The 15546-nt window shown below is 42.1% G+C and overlaps 1 protein-coding gene across 3 annotated transcripts in view; it reads right to left on the bottom strand.

Annotated features, from left to right (window-relative positions):
• The window catches only part of GMCL1 (germ cell-less 1, spermatogenesis associated), a 33377-nt gene extending 18784 nt beyond the window's left edge, over window positions 1-14593 (bottom strand). Inside the window, exons 1-7 of one of the 3 annotated variants that reach the window (XM_054017987.1) lie at window positions 14315-14593; window positions 13237-13360; window positions 8068-8164; window positions 6895-6992; window positions 6260-6372; window positions 2884-2949; window positions 1483-1567 (exon numbers count right to left, since the gene is read on the bottom strand). In XM_054017987.1, coding sequence (XP_053873962.1) covers window positions 1483-1567; window positions 2884-2949; window positions 6260-6372; window positions 6895-6992; window positions 8068-8164; window positions 13237-13360; window positions 14315-14496 — 765 coding nt within the window. In that variant the 5' untranslated portion in view covers window positions 14497-14593. Of the gene's footprint in view, window positions 1-1482; window positions 1568-2883; window positions 2950-6259; window positions 6373-6894; window positions 6993-8067; window positions 8165-8706; window positions 8858-13236; window positions 13361-14314 lie in introns of those variants that run through there. The other 2 variants (XM_054017986.1, XM_054017988.1) reach the window with 2 other exon arrangements.
• Window positions 14594-15546: the final 953 nt, after the last annotated feature.

Raw genomic sequence — 15546 nt, 5'->3', positions numbered from 1 at the left:
CTTATTTCTTGTTCGGCCAATCGCTCAGACAAACAAGTCTGTTTACATTTGAAGGAGATAATGCTGCCCACTTCTTGCTTACAATAGCACCTGAAAGTGAGGACAGACGTTCTGATGGCACTGTTGAAGCCGGTGTCACAAGATATTTACGTGCCAAATGCGCTCAAGATTCATATGTTTCTTCATGCTTCAACCACCATTCCAGAGGACATGCATCCATGCTGATGACGCATTCTGCTCAATAACGATCCAAAGCAGTGAGGACCGACGCATGTTCATTTTCATCCTTTGAGTCAGATGCCACCAGCAGAAGGTTTATTTTCTTTTTTGGTGGTTCAGTTTCTGTAGTGTTACTCTTAAGACTTCTGAAAGCATGCTCCCCACACCTCATCCCTCTCAGATTTTGGAAGGCATTTCAGATTTTTAAACCTTGGGTTGAGTGCTGTAGCTATTTTTAGAAATCTCACATTTGTACCTTCTTTGCGTTTTGTCAAATCTGCTGTGAAAGTGTTCTTAAAAAGAAAAACATGTGCTGGGTCATCATCCGAGACTGCTATAACATAAAATATATGGCAGAAAATGGGTAAAAGCAGGAGACATACAATGCTCCCCTAAGGAATTCAGTCACAAATTTAATTAACGCAATTTTTTTTTTTTTTAAATAAGTCATTGGCATGGAAGCATGTCCTCTGGAATGGTGGTTGAAGCATGAAGGGCATACGAATGTTTAGCATATTTGGCACGTAAATACCTTGCGATGCCGGCTACAAAAGTGCCATGCAAATGCCTGTTCTCACTTTCCATAAATGCAAAAAAACCTGTTTGTCTTAGCAATTGGTGGAAAAAGAAGTAGGACTGAGTGGACTTGTAGGCTCTAAAGTTTTACATTGTTTTGTTTTTCAGTGCAGTTATGTAACCAAAAAAATAAAATAAAATAAAATTTTATATTCCTAGATTGCACTTTCACTATAAAGAGATTGCACTACAATACTTGTACGAGGGGAACTGAAAAATACTACTATCATTTTTACAGTGCAAATATTTGCAATAAAAAATAATATAAAGTGAGCACTGTTCACTTGGTCTTTGTGTTGCAATTGAAATCAATATATTTGAAAATGTAGAAAAACATCCAAAAATATTTAATAAATTTAAATTGGTATTCTATTATTTAACAGTGTGATTTAAAACTGCGATTAACTGTGATTAATTTTTTTTGGTTAATCGCACGAGTTAACTGCGATCGACTGCCCTGTTATTTTCACAGTACAATTATCTGTAAACAGTTTAAAATTCTGTCTACGCATATTTTAACACCAAAAAGTCAAAATAATATAATCATTTCAGATTCTGAATATTACTTTACACTACAACACTGAAGTATCGAAATTTTTGAATAAATTGCGCTAAATTCATTCCTGGTGTAACTTCATTGGCTTCAATAATCTTACACCAAAGACAATCTGGGCCCTTTGCAAGTACCTTCTTGAGAGCAGTATACACATCCATCTCCACTTGCATGACAAATAGGTTAGAAGAGCTGATCAGCTGTTTCATGAGGTTTATGCTGGAAAAGAAAATACTATGAGATAAGTATAAAACTAAGTCAATCAAGTAATTAGTAATATCAAAGAAGAAAGTGAAGGAAGTTAATTCACTCTTGCCATAGCTAAGTGAAAGGTATAGCTGGTTGGCCATTTTCCAACAAAGCAGTTTTTCATTGGAAAATGCAGCTATCAAAACTGAAACTTGTGAAAAGGGCTGCTTTTGACAAAACTTTAGCTAGGAAGGCTTTTTCAGTCTCGGATGGAATTTCTGGTTACAGAGAGCACAAAGAATTACCATTAGCTCAGTGGTTAGGATACTCACCTGGGATATAGGAGTCTCTGCTCTGCCTGATTTGGATGAGGTGAGTTTCCCTAATTACCAGGGTATTGGCAAATCTGGAGTGGGTCTCCACAATCTCTCCTATTAAAACTGTTACACTTTGAATAAATAGCTAAATATTCATTGGGCCAGGGACAGAGTGGACTAGAAGGGCATTCACCTGGCATATTGGAGACCCATGTTCAAATCCCTGCTCCAAATCAAGCTTAGTAGGGACTTGAATCTTGACAAGTCCCTACTAAGGTGAGTGCCCTAACCATTGTGCTATCAGCTATTCTGGGATGGATTTTTCTGGGGTTTTTGCAAATTTTTTTTTTTTTTAAAGGTTTCAGTTTTGACCCAGTGTGGAAAAGGAAAATAATTTAAGAGGAAAGGAGGTTCCTTCCCTATGACCAGAGATAAGCGAAAGATTAAAGGATTCAGTCTTAGTTCACCAGTATATACACAATATTCTGATTCAGAGCACAAGATCTTGGTAATATGAAAAGAAAAGTAAACGTTTAGGTGGGAGTTGAAGAAGAAAGGAAGTGACAAGCCACTAGGCAGGCATTCAGAAAAAAAGTACTCTCTCATCCAAAAACTATAGATTATATTTTGAAGTTAATTTCACCCTTAACAATGGAGGGACTAAGGATCATCACTAACAAAACACTGTCAAATACCAAAAAGGCTTATTTTTAAAAATTATGAAAATAGATGCAACAACAACAGTGTTAAGTAAAAATCATGAATATCTAAAGAAAAACTTGTCAAACATCAACTGAGAACATTTTAAAGCTAAGTTATACAACACACACACACACACACACACACACACACACACAAAAATAGCCAACCCTGGAAGTGTCCCATAACATAAAAAAATGTTTATGGCCTAGTTCTTGTTGTAATGGTCATCAATATTCTAATATGCCACTTGCAACATGTTTTAGTCTACATATTTTGAGGTAACTATTTTAACCACTCAATTACCCAAGTTAATTGAACTCTGAATACCTGAGTTCTTTGAAGAGTTCAACACTCTGGTGAGTCATCAGGTTATTCAAAAGCCATTCAAGGCACCTAGATTAAAAGAAATCAGTTGATTATTCATAATTTTCAGATATCCATGTTGGACTATTAAACAACTGATCAAACTCTAAAATAGATTTCATAACTTCTAGTTGATTTAAGAATGTCTGATCTGAATACAAAACTCCCTGGATCTAAAAACTCTGATACATCTTATTCTTTAATACTACTTTAATTTGAATGATCGTAAACTTTAAGAAGGGTTAAAGAAACGTTTAAGACATTTTCAAAGTATGAGGTTTGTGACGCTGTGCAGTCTATATGGTTTTATAAAAACTTGATAATAAGTCAATATAATGTAACTGAGATAGTTTTAGAGAAAATACGGTAATAAGTGAATGTAACGTAACTGGGATATGCTTCATGCAAAAGGTCTCTTGTAAGGTATCATTACAAAGCTTATAATCTACTGAGTATGATCATCTGATTTGTATAAATGTACCACTCTTGTATCTAAAACTAGAAATATAAAATGTAACTCTGAGGGCCTATTGTAATTGTGTAAAGTGTGGACCATTAATGATGGTTTGGAATCTTGATGACTCCCATTGTCTGCAGATGGCTGTATTTACCTGTGAGTCTTCCTGTATATGTGTGTGCTGGCAAGTGAGTAATGAAGTCTTGCAGTGACATGTGATCATGTCACCTGAACTGGAATCCATTTTTAACCTGGTGCTTTTCCAGTGAGGTGGGGGTGGAAACCCAGAGAGACAAAGAGTTCCCGCCTTATGCAAAAGATATATAAATAGGGTTACCATTCGTCCGGATTTACCCGGACATGTCCTCCTTTTTGTGCTAAAAATAGCGTCCGGGGGGAATTTGTAAAGCACTCACAATGTCCGGGATTTCCCCCCTCCCCCGGAGCGGCTGGGAGGGCTGCAGGAAAGTCCCGGGCTGGACTCCGGAGCAGCTGGAGAGGAGCTCCGCCCTGCATTCTGAGCAAGTGTCTCAGCACAAAGTGCAGCCCTCCCCTTTTGCAACTGGGAGCGGTTACTGCCATGCAGCGTAGCAAAACGGGAGCGAGAGCACTTTGTGCTGATACAAGGGCAGCTCTCCCCTGCAACCCGGTCCGGGCCAGGGACCGGGTTTTGTTGTGCAGGGCCAGGGACCGGGTTTTGTTGTGCTGGGGAGCTTAGCCACGTGTCCGGCTCGCACAGAGCCCAACACCCTGTTCTGAGCAGCAGGGTAAGGGGGGCAGGAGAAGGGGCAGGGAGGTTCTGGAGGGGGCAGTCAAGAAACGGGGGGGGGCTTTTTGGGGGAGTGGAGAAAGTTTTGGGCAGTCAGGGTACAGGTAGGGGGTAGGGTTCTGGTGGGCAGTTGGGGGGGGGTCTTAGGAGGGGGCAGTTAGGGGACAAGGAACAGGGAGTCTTAGGTAGGGGGTGGGGTTCTGGAGGGAAGTTAGGAGCAGGGGTCCCAGGAGGGGGCAGTCAGGGGACAAGGAGCGGGGGGGTAGGGGGCTGGGAGTTCTGGGGGGGAGCTGTCAGGGGGCAGGAGTGGGGAGAGGGATCGGAGCAGTCAGGGGACAGGGAGCAGAGGGGTTTAGATGGGTTGGGAGTTCTGGGGGGGGCTGTCAGGGGGCAGGAGTGCGGAGAGGGATCGGAGCAGTCAGGGGACAGGGAGCAGAGGGGTTTAGATGGGTTGGGAGTTCTGGGGGGGGAGCTGTCAGGGGGCAGGAGTGGGGAGAGGGATCGGAGCAGTCGGGACAGGGAGCAGAGGGGTTTAGATGGGTTGGGAGTTCTGGGGGGGGCTGTCAGGGGGTGGGGAGTGGTTGGATGGGGCGTGGGAGTCCCAGGGGTCTGTCTGGGGGTGGGGGTGTGGATAAAGGTTGGGGCAGTCAGGGGACAAGAGGCAGGGAGGCTTAGATAGTCCTGGGGGGCAGTTAGGGGCAGGGGTCCCAGGAGGGGGTAGTCAGGGGACAAGGAACGGGGGGAGGGTTGGGAGGTCGGGGGGGCGGGAAGTGGGAGGGGCTAGGGCGGGGCTTCTCCCGTCCTCTTTTTTGCTCGCTGAAATATGGTAACCCTAATATAAAGGGGGGGAAGAGAACAGAGAGGGAGAGGAGCCATCATGAAGAATCCCCTAGCTACCACCTGAGCTGCAACAAGAGCTGTACCAGGGGAAAGAATTGTGCCCAGGCCTGGAAGAAGTCCAATCTGAGAAAAAACTTACTGAAGCATCTCTGAGGGTGAGATTATCTGTATTCAGTTTGATTAGGCATAGATTTGCGCATTTTATTTTATTTTGCTTGGTGACTTACTTTGTTCTGTCTGTTACTATTTTGAACCACTTAAATCCTACTGTCTGTATTTAATAAAATCACTTTTTATTTAGTAATTCACTCAGAGTATGTATTAATACCTGGGGGAGCAAACAACTGTGCATATCTCTCTATCAGTGTTATAGAGGGCGAACAATTTATGAGTTTGCCCTGCATAAGCTTTATGCAGGGTAAAACGGATTTATCTGGGTTTAGACCCCATTGGGAGTTGGGCATCTGAGTGCTAAAGACAAGCACACTACTGTGAGCTGTTTTCAGGTAAACTTGCAGCTTTGGGACAAGTGATTCAGACCCTGGATCTGTGTTAGAGCCAGACAGGAGTGGCTGGCTCAGCAAGACAGGGTGCTGGAGTCCTGAGCTGGCAGGGAAAGCAGAAGCAGGGGTAGTCTTTGCACAGCGGGTGGCAGCTCCCAAGGGGGTTTCTGTGATCCAACCCGTCACAAGGTTTACTTAGATAAGCAGGACACTAATAGGAAACTTTTCAAAGGTTATCTTCTGTAACAGCAAAGGGAGGATGGGCAATCTGAATTGAAAAGGTGAAGTAAAGTACCTCCATGTCACATAAGGGGTTGCAGGACCATTTGTTGTTGGGGAAGAAGGACCTGGATGGAGCACCCTGCTCCCCAATTCTTCCAAGACCTTTACTATTCAGAACTTACATTTATTTCATGTTGAACATTCCAGCAGCACCAATATCCAATGAAATTAGAACAGAACAGCCAGTTACATTAATATTTTACACTCCTTCTATGAAGTTAACCTGTCTTCTTTTCAAATTTACAATTAATTCCTTACATCCTCTGTACTACACTTTTTTAAAGGAAGCCCACTGTTTTCGAAATAGTAGAAACAGGAGAACTAAAACACGCATAATCCATTTTATACACTTAAAAAATTACAGGGGACTAACTCATATATATAACTCACTGGTCAAATTTATATTTTGAAAAATGTTCCATCTTTAAAAGAAAATTTAATTTTAATTAACATATGAAAAACAGTCTGGAGAAAAAGGTTAATACTTACTTTTTCTTCACAGAGTCTAATCCATAGGTCCCTGCTGAATTATAATAGCCACACACAGTTTTCACATTAATTGTTTCCTTCATAGTCTCGCCACATTGCTGTATTAAACCATCCTGTGAATAAATCCACAAACATTCAAAGTTTGTTTTTAAAGCATAGCCTTATATTTTTATGGACATTACTGACAATTTAGTGAAGACCATTTATAAATACATTAAGTTTTCAAAGTTATATGCCAGAACAATACAATCAAACTCTTCCAAATAAGGAAACTAATATAGCTACAAATATTTAACATCAACATGCACAATGCTGTTATAACAGGTAATTTAATCCTATTTACATCCTCGAGTAAGCCTCAATAAGCAATTTTATATTTCAACTAAAAGTGAGTCTTATGTTTACATAAAACTGCTTCACTGATATATGTGCTAAATAAGTATTAAGCAGCCCACTCTTTTTCCAATGATTGATCTGAAAATGATTTTTATAATCTATTAGGAGAAAGAGTGAACATATTTAACATTTGTTCATGAGTGTGCCTTTTAACTACACTCTGAATTTTTATTTTAATCTAAATAAACCATATGCAGATAGCATAGCAGCCTATGTCCATTACTTTATATAAAACTTACCAGCTGCAACATGCAGGCTGCTGCTAGGAGGGCAACAACACGACTGGGCTTTATTAAAACATCATCTCTATAGAGTGAGCCAAATGCTACCTGTAGAGCTAAAAAAGCACAAATTGTCAAATCTAAAGAAAAATAGCTATAATCTCACAGTTAGTAATTTAAAGTACACAATATTTAAATGCTATGGATTCCTTTTGATTTATGCTGTTGCTAAAATTTTAAATTCTTTAATCTTGAAAAAAAGCTAAATTGGAAAAAGTGAAATCAAAAGAAAGCCAATGGACTAATCACAGAACATCATAACTACTGAAATACACCCCACGCCCACAAATGTGATTATTTTCAACTGGGTCATTAGGAAATATTTACGTCAAATGTATCACTTCTATAAGCCCTGTAGTTCTAACTAGACACAGAAGCTGTACCCAGGAGAGAGCATTCCATATTTTGATTCACAAGGATTTAAGAACTTTCTAAACAGTTCAGTTCACATTTTTGAAAAGCAGAAGTAATACCTGAACAGTACAATTATTTACTTTGCTGTTTAAACAACTGGTATTCATCTTAACAGCTGAAAAATCACTTACACCATCAAATAGTTCCAGGGAACCATAACATTGCAGAGCATGATGTCTATGAATTATAATCTCACCATGCCATCACTGTAACATGTCAGGATACCAATCTGGAATTACTGTGTGTGTGTCTCTCTCTCTCTCTCTGCAAGTCCTCCAACAGAACACCTCTTCTTGTTGTTCTTTATTCCTGGCTGCTTGGAGGCCAGGAAAGGATGCCAACAGCTCCAACACATATCCTCAAATCCGTCCCAAGTGAAGAACCATGAAGAACACTCCTTTTACTGGCTGTCTTTCCAAGACAGCACAGAGAAAGAGGTGTTTCATTCAAACACTTGGGTCTCCACAAGAGCTGTATACAGTGTTCTGAAGAGCTATATGTTGTTCAAATCACTGCTTTAGACTATGCTTCTTCAGTCAGTTTCTGGACCTTCACCACAGTTCCTGTCATAATCTAAGATTAAACTAAGCCATAAACAACTCATGTTTTCTCTTGGGGGTAACTGTGGTTATTTACTGATTTGTCAGTTCTCAATTTCACTTATTTGAAAATAAACCCTCTTTTCAAACAGATGTCAGAGATTTAGCGTTTGCTTACCTTCTATATCAATATTCTGATCAGGAATCTCCAGTTCTATGATGTCCATGCTAGACTCCCTCCAAGAACCACTGAACATACTGGAAAAGTAGCCAGACTATTAAAAAAAAAACCCACAAGGAATCATTTCATTCAAATAATGAAAACCTGTAGCCAAAATTGTTAATCATCTTTAGCGATAAAATCAAGTAAGTTATAGGGTAAGTAAGCTGGAATAATTGTGACATATTTCCATGTCAAGAAGAACTAACAATATTTCTTCCAATTATGTGGAAATATTTACAAACATCGACCCACATTTCAATTCTATTTACAGAAGTAGAGACATTTGTTTTTCAAGTTATTTTTCCCCAATCAATTCAATTTTAAATAGGCAGAAAAGCTGTAAAAAGTTTTCCATTATAAATCATGATATCCACAGCATGTACTCATGTCCAAAATTTAACTTATAGCTATTTGTAGACAAAAAATCCTGCAGGCATTGATTTTTTTAAAGCCAATTAAAAAAGAATGCATGCAAGACATACAGATTAATTTACAAGATTGTGGTCTCAGACTAAGGACACACATACATCTTAAAATTTGTGTGTAGGTAAATTCATACAAACACATACACATACACCATTTATGTTAATATACCTTTTTTAACAAAGTGTAAGGCATATAAAACTAGAATTTGATAGATTTCCATCCAAATGAAGTGAAAAATACTGCTTTACTAGGATTCATGATTTTCCATCTCAGCAGAAGGAGTGCCCATTATGAGATGCTATCACTCAGTGATGTTTACCTGAGAGATTAAAAAAATAAATCTATTTGTACAATAGCATATCTTCTGCACTGTTACCCAATATTTCCACTGATGGCAGCAAATTATAGCATATGTATCTAAAATCAAAAGTTTACCAAATCTGTATTCCCCCACCTCACGCTCTATTTATGAGCAAAGAAATACATCACTGTTGCTTTGTAATCAAGAAACTGGATCGTTTGTTCCCTACTGGTGGGCTATATCCAAATGTACTGGGCTAACTCCTAGATTTCATGGAAAATAGTGTGCTTTAACAAGCAGCGCCAAAAAACTTAATTTACATCTCTCATTCATATACACCTCTACTTCAATATAACGCTGTCCTCGGGAGCCAAAGAAATCTTACCATGTTATAGGTGAAACCGCGTTATATCGAACTTACTTTGATCCACCGGATTGCGCAGCCCCACCGCCCCGGAGCACTGCTTTACCGCATTATATCCGAATTCGTGTTATATTGGGGTAGAGGTGTATGTTGTATCTCTCATTCAGTACCTCAGTGCCATCTAGTGGGCAAAATTCACAAACTAATGTACAAGCTAGGAGAGCTAAAGCTGACAGATGGTCATCAAGACACAGAAGCAATCTGTCCAATATGTAAAAGTGGAGTGATAGCTTCACCAATAGTAAGATTACAGATATACTGTATAATATTGAGAAAACAGTTTAACCCTACTGATTTAGTTCCAATTAAAGGTGATAGTCCCTTACATGAATCAATTTTGAGATTCAACTCAACAAAATTTCCCCTTACATGATGTCTCTTAACTTAAGAGACATGGTCAATATGGTGCAAAATCCACCACTTTCTCAAAAAAGTTTTGAATTTAACATGCATCGAATATTTTAAATTAAACATTAAATGCTTTCGCATTAAGCCACATCAAGATTTTAAAAGAAATATTACAACCTTTTACAAGATAATGACAAAGCTGTATTGGAAAAATAAAGACAAATTAAGTGATTTGCCCAGCGTAGCACAGGAAGTCTATGGCAGAGCCAAGACAAGAACACAAGTCTAACTCCTGCCTGTACTTTAACCACAAAACCATTCTTCCTTTCTAGAAAGTAAACAACAGAACCACAGGGAAAAATAAACTGTTCTGTTTGAGATTATTTTAGGAACTACATGAAAAATATTAGGTAAATTTTTCACCTCTGACTGGGAACTGCAGTGAGTTTATTCTTTCTGCTTGCATATATTTTATCCAAAAATATGTCTTCTATAGAACTGTTTACATTACAGCACACAGATATAAAGAAAAAGAACCTTAAATTAATGTTTGTCCAAATTTATTTCAACCACTGAGGCACTACAGTGCCTCTGATTAAAGTTTGTCTGCTGATTTTGTGCAATAGTACCACAAAAAATTCGTAGGGGGATTTTCAGATGTAGCGCATGAAATTACTTTTAATTCTTTAAAGGCTAACGAGATTTCAAGGTGACTCATTTTAATACTAATTAAAATGTTGCATATGATGACTTCAAACTAGAATTTTGTCTTTCACAGTTTTTGCCATGAAGAAGCCATGGTATCTCCTATTGTTTCCCCATGGCAAAGAACTGTTCTTATCAATGCAAATCACTACCTGTATGAATACTATCCCTTGATAGTAGAATTCCCATTGAAGTGTACCTTATTCTCCTTAACCTCTCATGTCCCCATTGTTTACACCAGTGGTTCACAGATGTCTTCCATCTAAATAATTGCCTGGTTTAACAAGTTACATAAAATGCACTAGTGAAATCAGTACAAACTAGAATTTCATATGGACAATGACTTGTTTATACTGCTCGCTATACAGTACTATACACTGAAATGTAAATACAATATGTATATTCCAATTGATTTATTTTACAATTATATGGTAAAAATGAGAAAGTCAGCAATTTTTCAATAACAGTGTGCTGTGACACGTTTGTATATTTGTGTCTGATTTTGTAAGCTGAGGTGAAACTTGGGGATATGCAGGACAAATCAGACTCCTGAAAGGGGTACAGTAGTCTGGAAAGTTTGAGAGGCATTGGTTCACACTATGGATCATGGATAGTTTCTAAATATGAAACTCAAAATTAAATCTGAAAACAAAATAATGGAAACGGCAGTAGCTTTTAATCAGAGCTGCTGTAGATTTGGGAGTGTGTTTTTTGTTGTTTAAATGCTCAACAGTCTGAATTTTAAATCTAAGAAACTGGAACAGAACATAATCACAGTTCACGCCAACAGTGCATCATATGAAATGCATTCATCTGATTACATCAAACCCTATCCAGGACTCCATGGGGTCAAGATCTGTTTGGCAGAGATCTGGATATTACCCTGTTATACAAATGTATCAGTCAACAACAGCTTGAAGTGTTGTCTTTTGTAGAAGCACAAGGGGAAAAGCATCAGGTATAACGGTGTCAACCCAACAGTAATCTCTGGGAGAATTATTTGATAAGTGGTGGTTCCAGAATGAAGCAATAGTAGGCTGGAGTTTGAATGCAACACGAGGCTGAACGGTACCTCAGTCCACAGGTAGAAGTTGCTTTCAGCTCACTGAAGTCTGAGCTTCAAATTAAGTTGGAGATGGGGCTTTAGCACAAAAGAGACATCCGCTACAGTCAGCCAGAGGAATCCTACTCAGACTCGCCACCTAGGTATTTGTCTGAGAACCAGGTTAGTTGCTGATGCACATGCACTGAAAGATAACTCCATTCTAAGTAAACTGGCATCCAAGTTCACTAGTGAGCTCTTTGGGACATGCACCTTATATTTACAATTAAGTCACTCTAAGAAATTCTGTGAATAAGAACTGTATCTTCTGTATTAATTACTTTAAAATATGTTTGTTTTATAAATATCTGGGGCTGGTGTTATGCAGTCTTATAAAAAAAGTTGTTGTTTAAAAGCAAAAAGAATGCTGTTAGCCTGAACGAACCTCTTTCACAGCCTAACCATTACTCATAAATAAGGCTACACGTCTGTCACAGAGGTTATGAAAGTCCCAGATTCCGTGAGTTTCTGTGACTTCTGCGCTGCTGGTGTGGCTGGCTTTGGGGCTACCTGAGCACTTGGGCAGCCCCTGGGCCAGCAGCAGCAGCTCCCGGCCAATGGGAGCTGCGAAGCCAGCGGTCTGGGCAGAGGCAGCACGCATAGCTGCCTGGCCACGCCTTTGCCTAGGAGCTGAGTGAGGGGGATGTAGCCACCTCCAGGGAGCCCCCCAAGTAAGCGCCGCTCAGAGCCCACCTCACCCAGTCCTGTGCCCCAACCCCCTGCCCCCTCCCACATCCAAACTCTGTTGCTGCTGGAGGAGGTGCGGAGCAAGGGAGGGAGCCTGCCCCCACCCATGCCACAGCAGGGGTCCCGGGCCACGCACCGCCACCCGCGCCCCCTTCCCCCCAGCAGCCAGACCGCCCTCCCCTAGCACCTGTGGCACCCCCACCCGCCCCAAGTTTTAGTCAGGGATATTTAGTAAAAGTCATGGACACGTCAAGGGTCGTGCATTTTTGTTTACTGCCCGCGACCTTTACTAAAAACGTAGCCTTACTCATAAATAAGGTACATACAATTTTTTGACTGGTTTAGATCAGTTGACCTGTCGTGCACACATTATACTCCTTCCTTGCTTGAGATCTTGAGAAGGAAAGCTTAAAAACCAACAATCTCAAAGCAGAAGGACCACTGGTGATAAGCATAACCTCTACCTTAGAAACAGAAATCTACAGTATCAGATAGTGAATGTGAAACCAGTTACTTCCTTCATCTTTTTGAAACCAAAGGTCTTTAGACTAGTACAGAAAGGAAAGAGACAAATTTTTGAAGTCCAGCATTCTTCACAAGCCCTGTTCTTTGTAGCAAAGGCTTTCCTATATGCATTTCTCACACAATGCTGTAAACAATGTATTACTGACTCTGAAAGTTCATCCAAGTTAAGGGATGGAAAAAGATGTTTACATTTTGCCTTCACTCATAATGCTCTTAGTTTTAAGCATGCAAGTTATTTACTATCACTGCAGAGGACTAGCCATTAATTGTTCTTTCTAGCTGAAAAAATTAGCAGTATATTACAGTATTTCATTAATTACATGTACACCTCCCATACAAGGCTACAAATCTTTAGACAGTTTAGACAAGGATGAGAGGGCTGGATCAGTGATTGGCAACTGAGCTGTTGTCAAGAGCATCTGAAGCACAAGATAGGGTGCTTTATATTTTTGCATAGAAACAAACAAACAAAAATATTAGAAACTGGAAATGGGGGTTGGAGGGAAGGAAAGAGATGAAGAAAAAACAGATCTATTCTTGAAATTTACAGAATATTGTTTATTTTACTAAAATGAGTTTCTACTGCAAAAAAGAAAAACCACCTACCTGACACAAATATATCTTGTGCAAGTTCCACTCCTCTCCCAGAGCACAGATCTTAATATCACTATTTTCACCATTCAAAAACAGAGTCTGATAAATATACTTGGATGTACTTTTTAGTTTTTTCCTGGATAAGAAAAAAAAACCCAAAAGACATACACAAGCTGTGGAATTCTGCCACAAAGAAAATGAAAATATTTGTCAAGCACTTGATTGCTTACAGCATCACCTCAGAAGTTGGCTAGCAAGACTTTCTTCTCTTCCCTTAGTCATTAGACAGTTATAGACCATTTCCCCCCATGTGTTGCTGACAGAGGTCATGTGACTTATGTTTACTTTCTTTTTGTTTACTACAGCTAAGTAGTTTTCAGGATGTTCCCAGAGCTAATAGGAGAGCTAACAGAAGTCCCAAAGCCAACACCTGCCCCTGCACTCAAACACACCCTACCAATTTTCATGGGGCTAGAATCCCTTTTTCCAGCATTAGTTTTCTCTGTCTCCTCCTCGCCCCTTCCCCCCCATCCTTCTTGTATGTGACAAGCCTCCAGAGAGCAGAGGAAACTCAGCCCTTCCTACATCCCCAAACCTTCTTGGCCTCCCCATCCAGCTCAGACACGCCCCAACTTCCCACATTTCATCTCCACCAACCCTTCCACCCTCCCCAGTCACCCTTCAAATCCCTCCCTCCACCCCTACCCTTAAGGCCCCATAACTATACCTCCCTGACCCAAACCAGATCCACCTTGCTCCAGACGCCCCCCCCCCGCAGCCATAACTCCAACAAATCCCTCCACCCCCGCCAGCCAAGACCTCCTACCAGCCAGGATCTCCCCAAGCCAGGCCCCCCATCCCCCCGCAGCAAAGACCCCCTACCAGCCAGAGCCTCACCAAGACCCCCCCAACCGAGACCCCCCCAAACCTCCATCAGCCAAGCCCCTCAGCCCCCCCACTAGCCAGAACCCCCCGCCAAGCCAGGACCCTCCATTCCCCGCCAGCCAAGACTCTCCAGCAACCAAGACCCCCTAAAAAAAAAACCCCCAGATGAGACCCCCCAGCAGCCAGGCCCCCCATCCCCCACTACCTGCGGGGGGTGTTGAGCAGCCGCTCCTCGCGCTCACCGTCCCCGTCGCTGTCGCTCTCGCCCGGGCCCTCGGGCCCGCCCCGCTTCCTCTTCCCTCCGCGGCTGCCCCGGTCCCCGTCCGCCCCCTCCCCGCAAGGGGGCGCCACCCGCCGCCTCAGCACCCGGCTGCTCAGCGAGCCCATGGCGGCTGGGCCGCCGCCTCCTCATGGGGCCGCCCGGAGCTGAGCGCCCAGCAAAGGGGAGGGGGGGTGGGGGGAGATTAGCAACGCCCAGCCACTTCCATTGTCATCGCCACAGAGACCGAGGTCACGCCGCATGCGCTGAACAGGACAGGCTGCGCATGCGCTAGGAAAGGCCCTACGGCGCATGCACCTACGAAACTCTCCAGGGGAAGAGAGGGAATTAGCGCATGCGCTAGGAAAGTCGCCCTACGGCTCATGCAGCAACGAAACTCCACCGGGGGTAGGGGAAATTGGCGCATGCGCACTGTACTCTCCTGTGGGGATGAGCGCGATCCTGCCTGCAGCAAGGGGGCCCATGCCGCAAAGCTGCTCCCATTGACCGCAAGGGCTCCTGCTTTGCACCTATTGCAAAAGGCATCCCCTCTCTCTGCGCCTATGGATAAAGGCTCTGCCCTGCACTGAGTGCAGCGTTTGTTTTTGAGCGGTCCCGTTGCAAGGCATTCCCTCTGCTGACTTGTGTAGGGGTGTTCCTGCTGTAAGTGGCCCCAGCTTTGGCTTCAGCTGGGGTTGCAATAACTAGCCCAGAGGGAGTCAGTCCACTGGGGGAAAGGGGGATTTATAGCACGCACTGAATCGCCAGGGATATGCCTGCCCTTATTTAAACCCACTCCCACCCCAGGGAAGGACTCAGGTGTCAAAAGAGTTCTGGAGGCAAGAAATGATAATACAGGGATAGGTGTGAGGTTGTGGGATCAAAAAAAGGGAACCTGAGGGGGTGTTGTATCAAGCAGGCAAGGTACTAACAAGCTTCAACAGGACTTTATTTTTACAGTGGAAACCTCTTTTCCAAGCTGCTGCTGCACACTCTGTAACTCTCACTCAGCCTTCTTCACTCCTCCCCCCTCCTTCCTGGTTCCTGTTCTTTCAGACTCCCAACAGCCAGTGCTCCCCGTTCTAATCATTACAAGCACATTGGTCGCCCGCGCCGCTTCTTGCCGCCCCCATTGGCCCGGGACGGCGAACCGCGGCCAGTGGGAGCCGTGATCGGCC

The sequence above is a fragment of the Malaclemys terrapin genome, chromosome 2 (assembly GCF_027887155.1).
Source record: "Malaclemys terrapin pileata isolate rMalTer1 chromosome 2, rMalTer1.hap1, whole genome shotgun sequence".
Lineage (NCBI taxonomy): Eukaryota > Metazoa > Chordata > Testudines > Emydidae > Malaclemys > Malaclemys terrapin.
The sequence above is the reverse complement of the archived record's forward strand: the minus strand, read 5'-3'. Positions and strand labels throughout refer to the sequence as shown.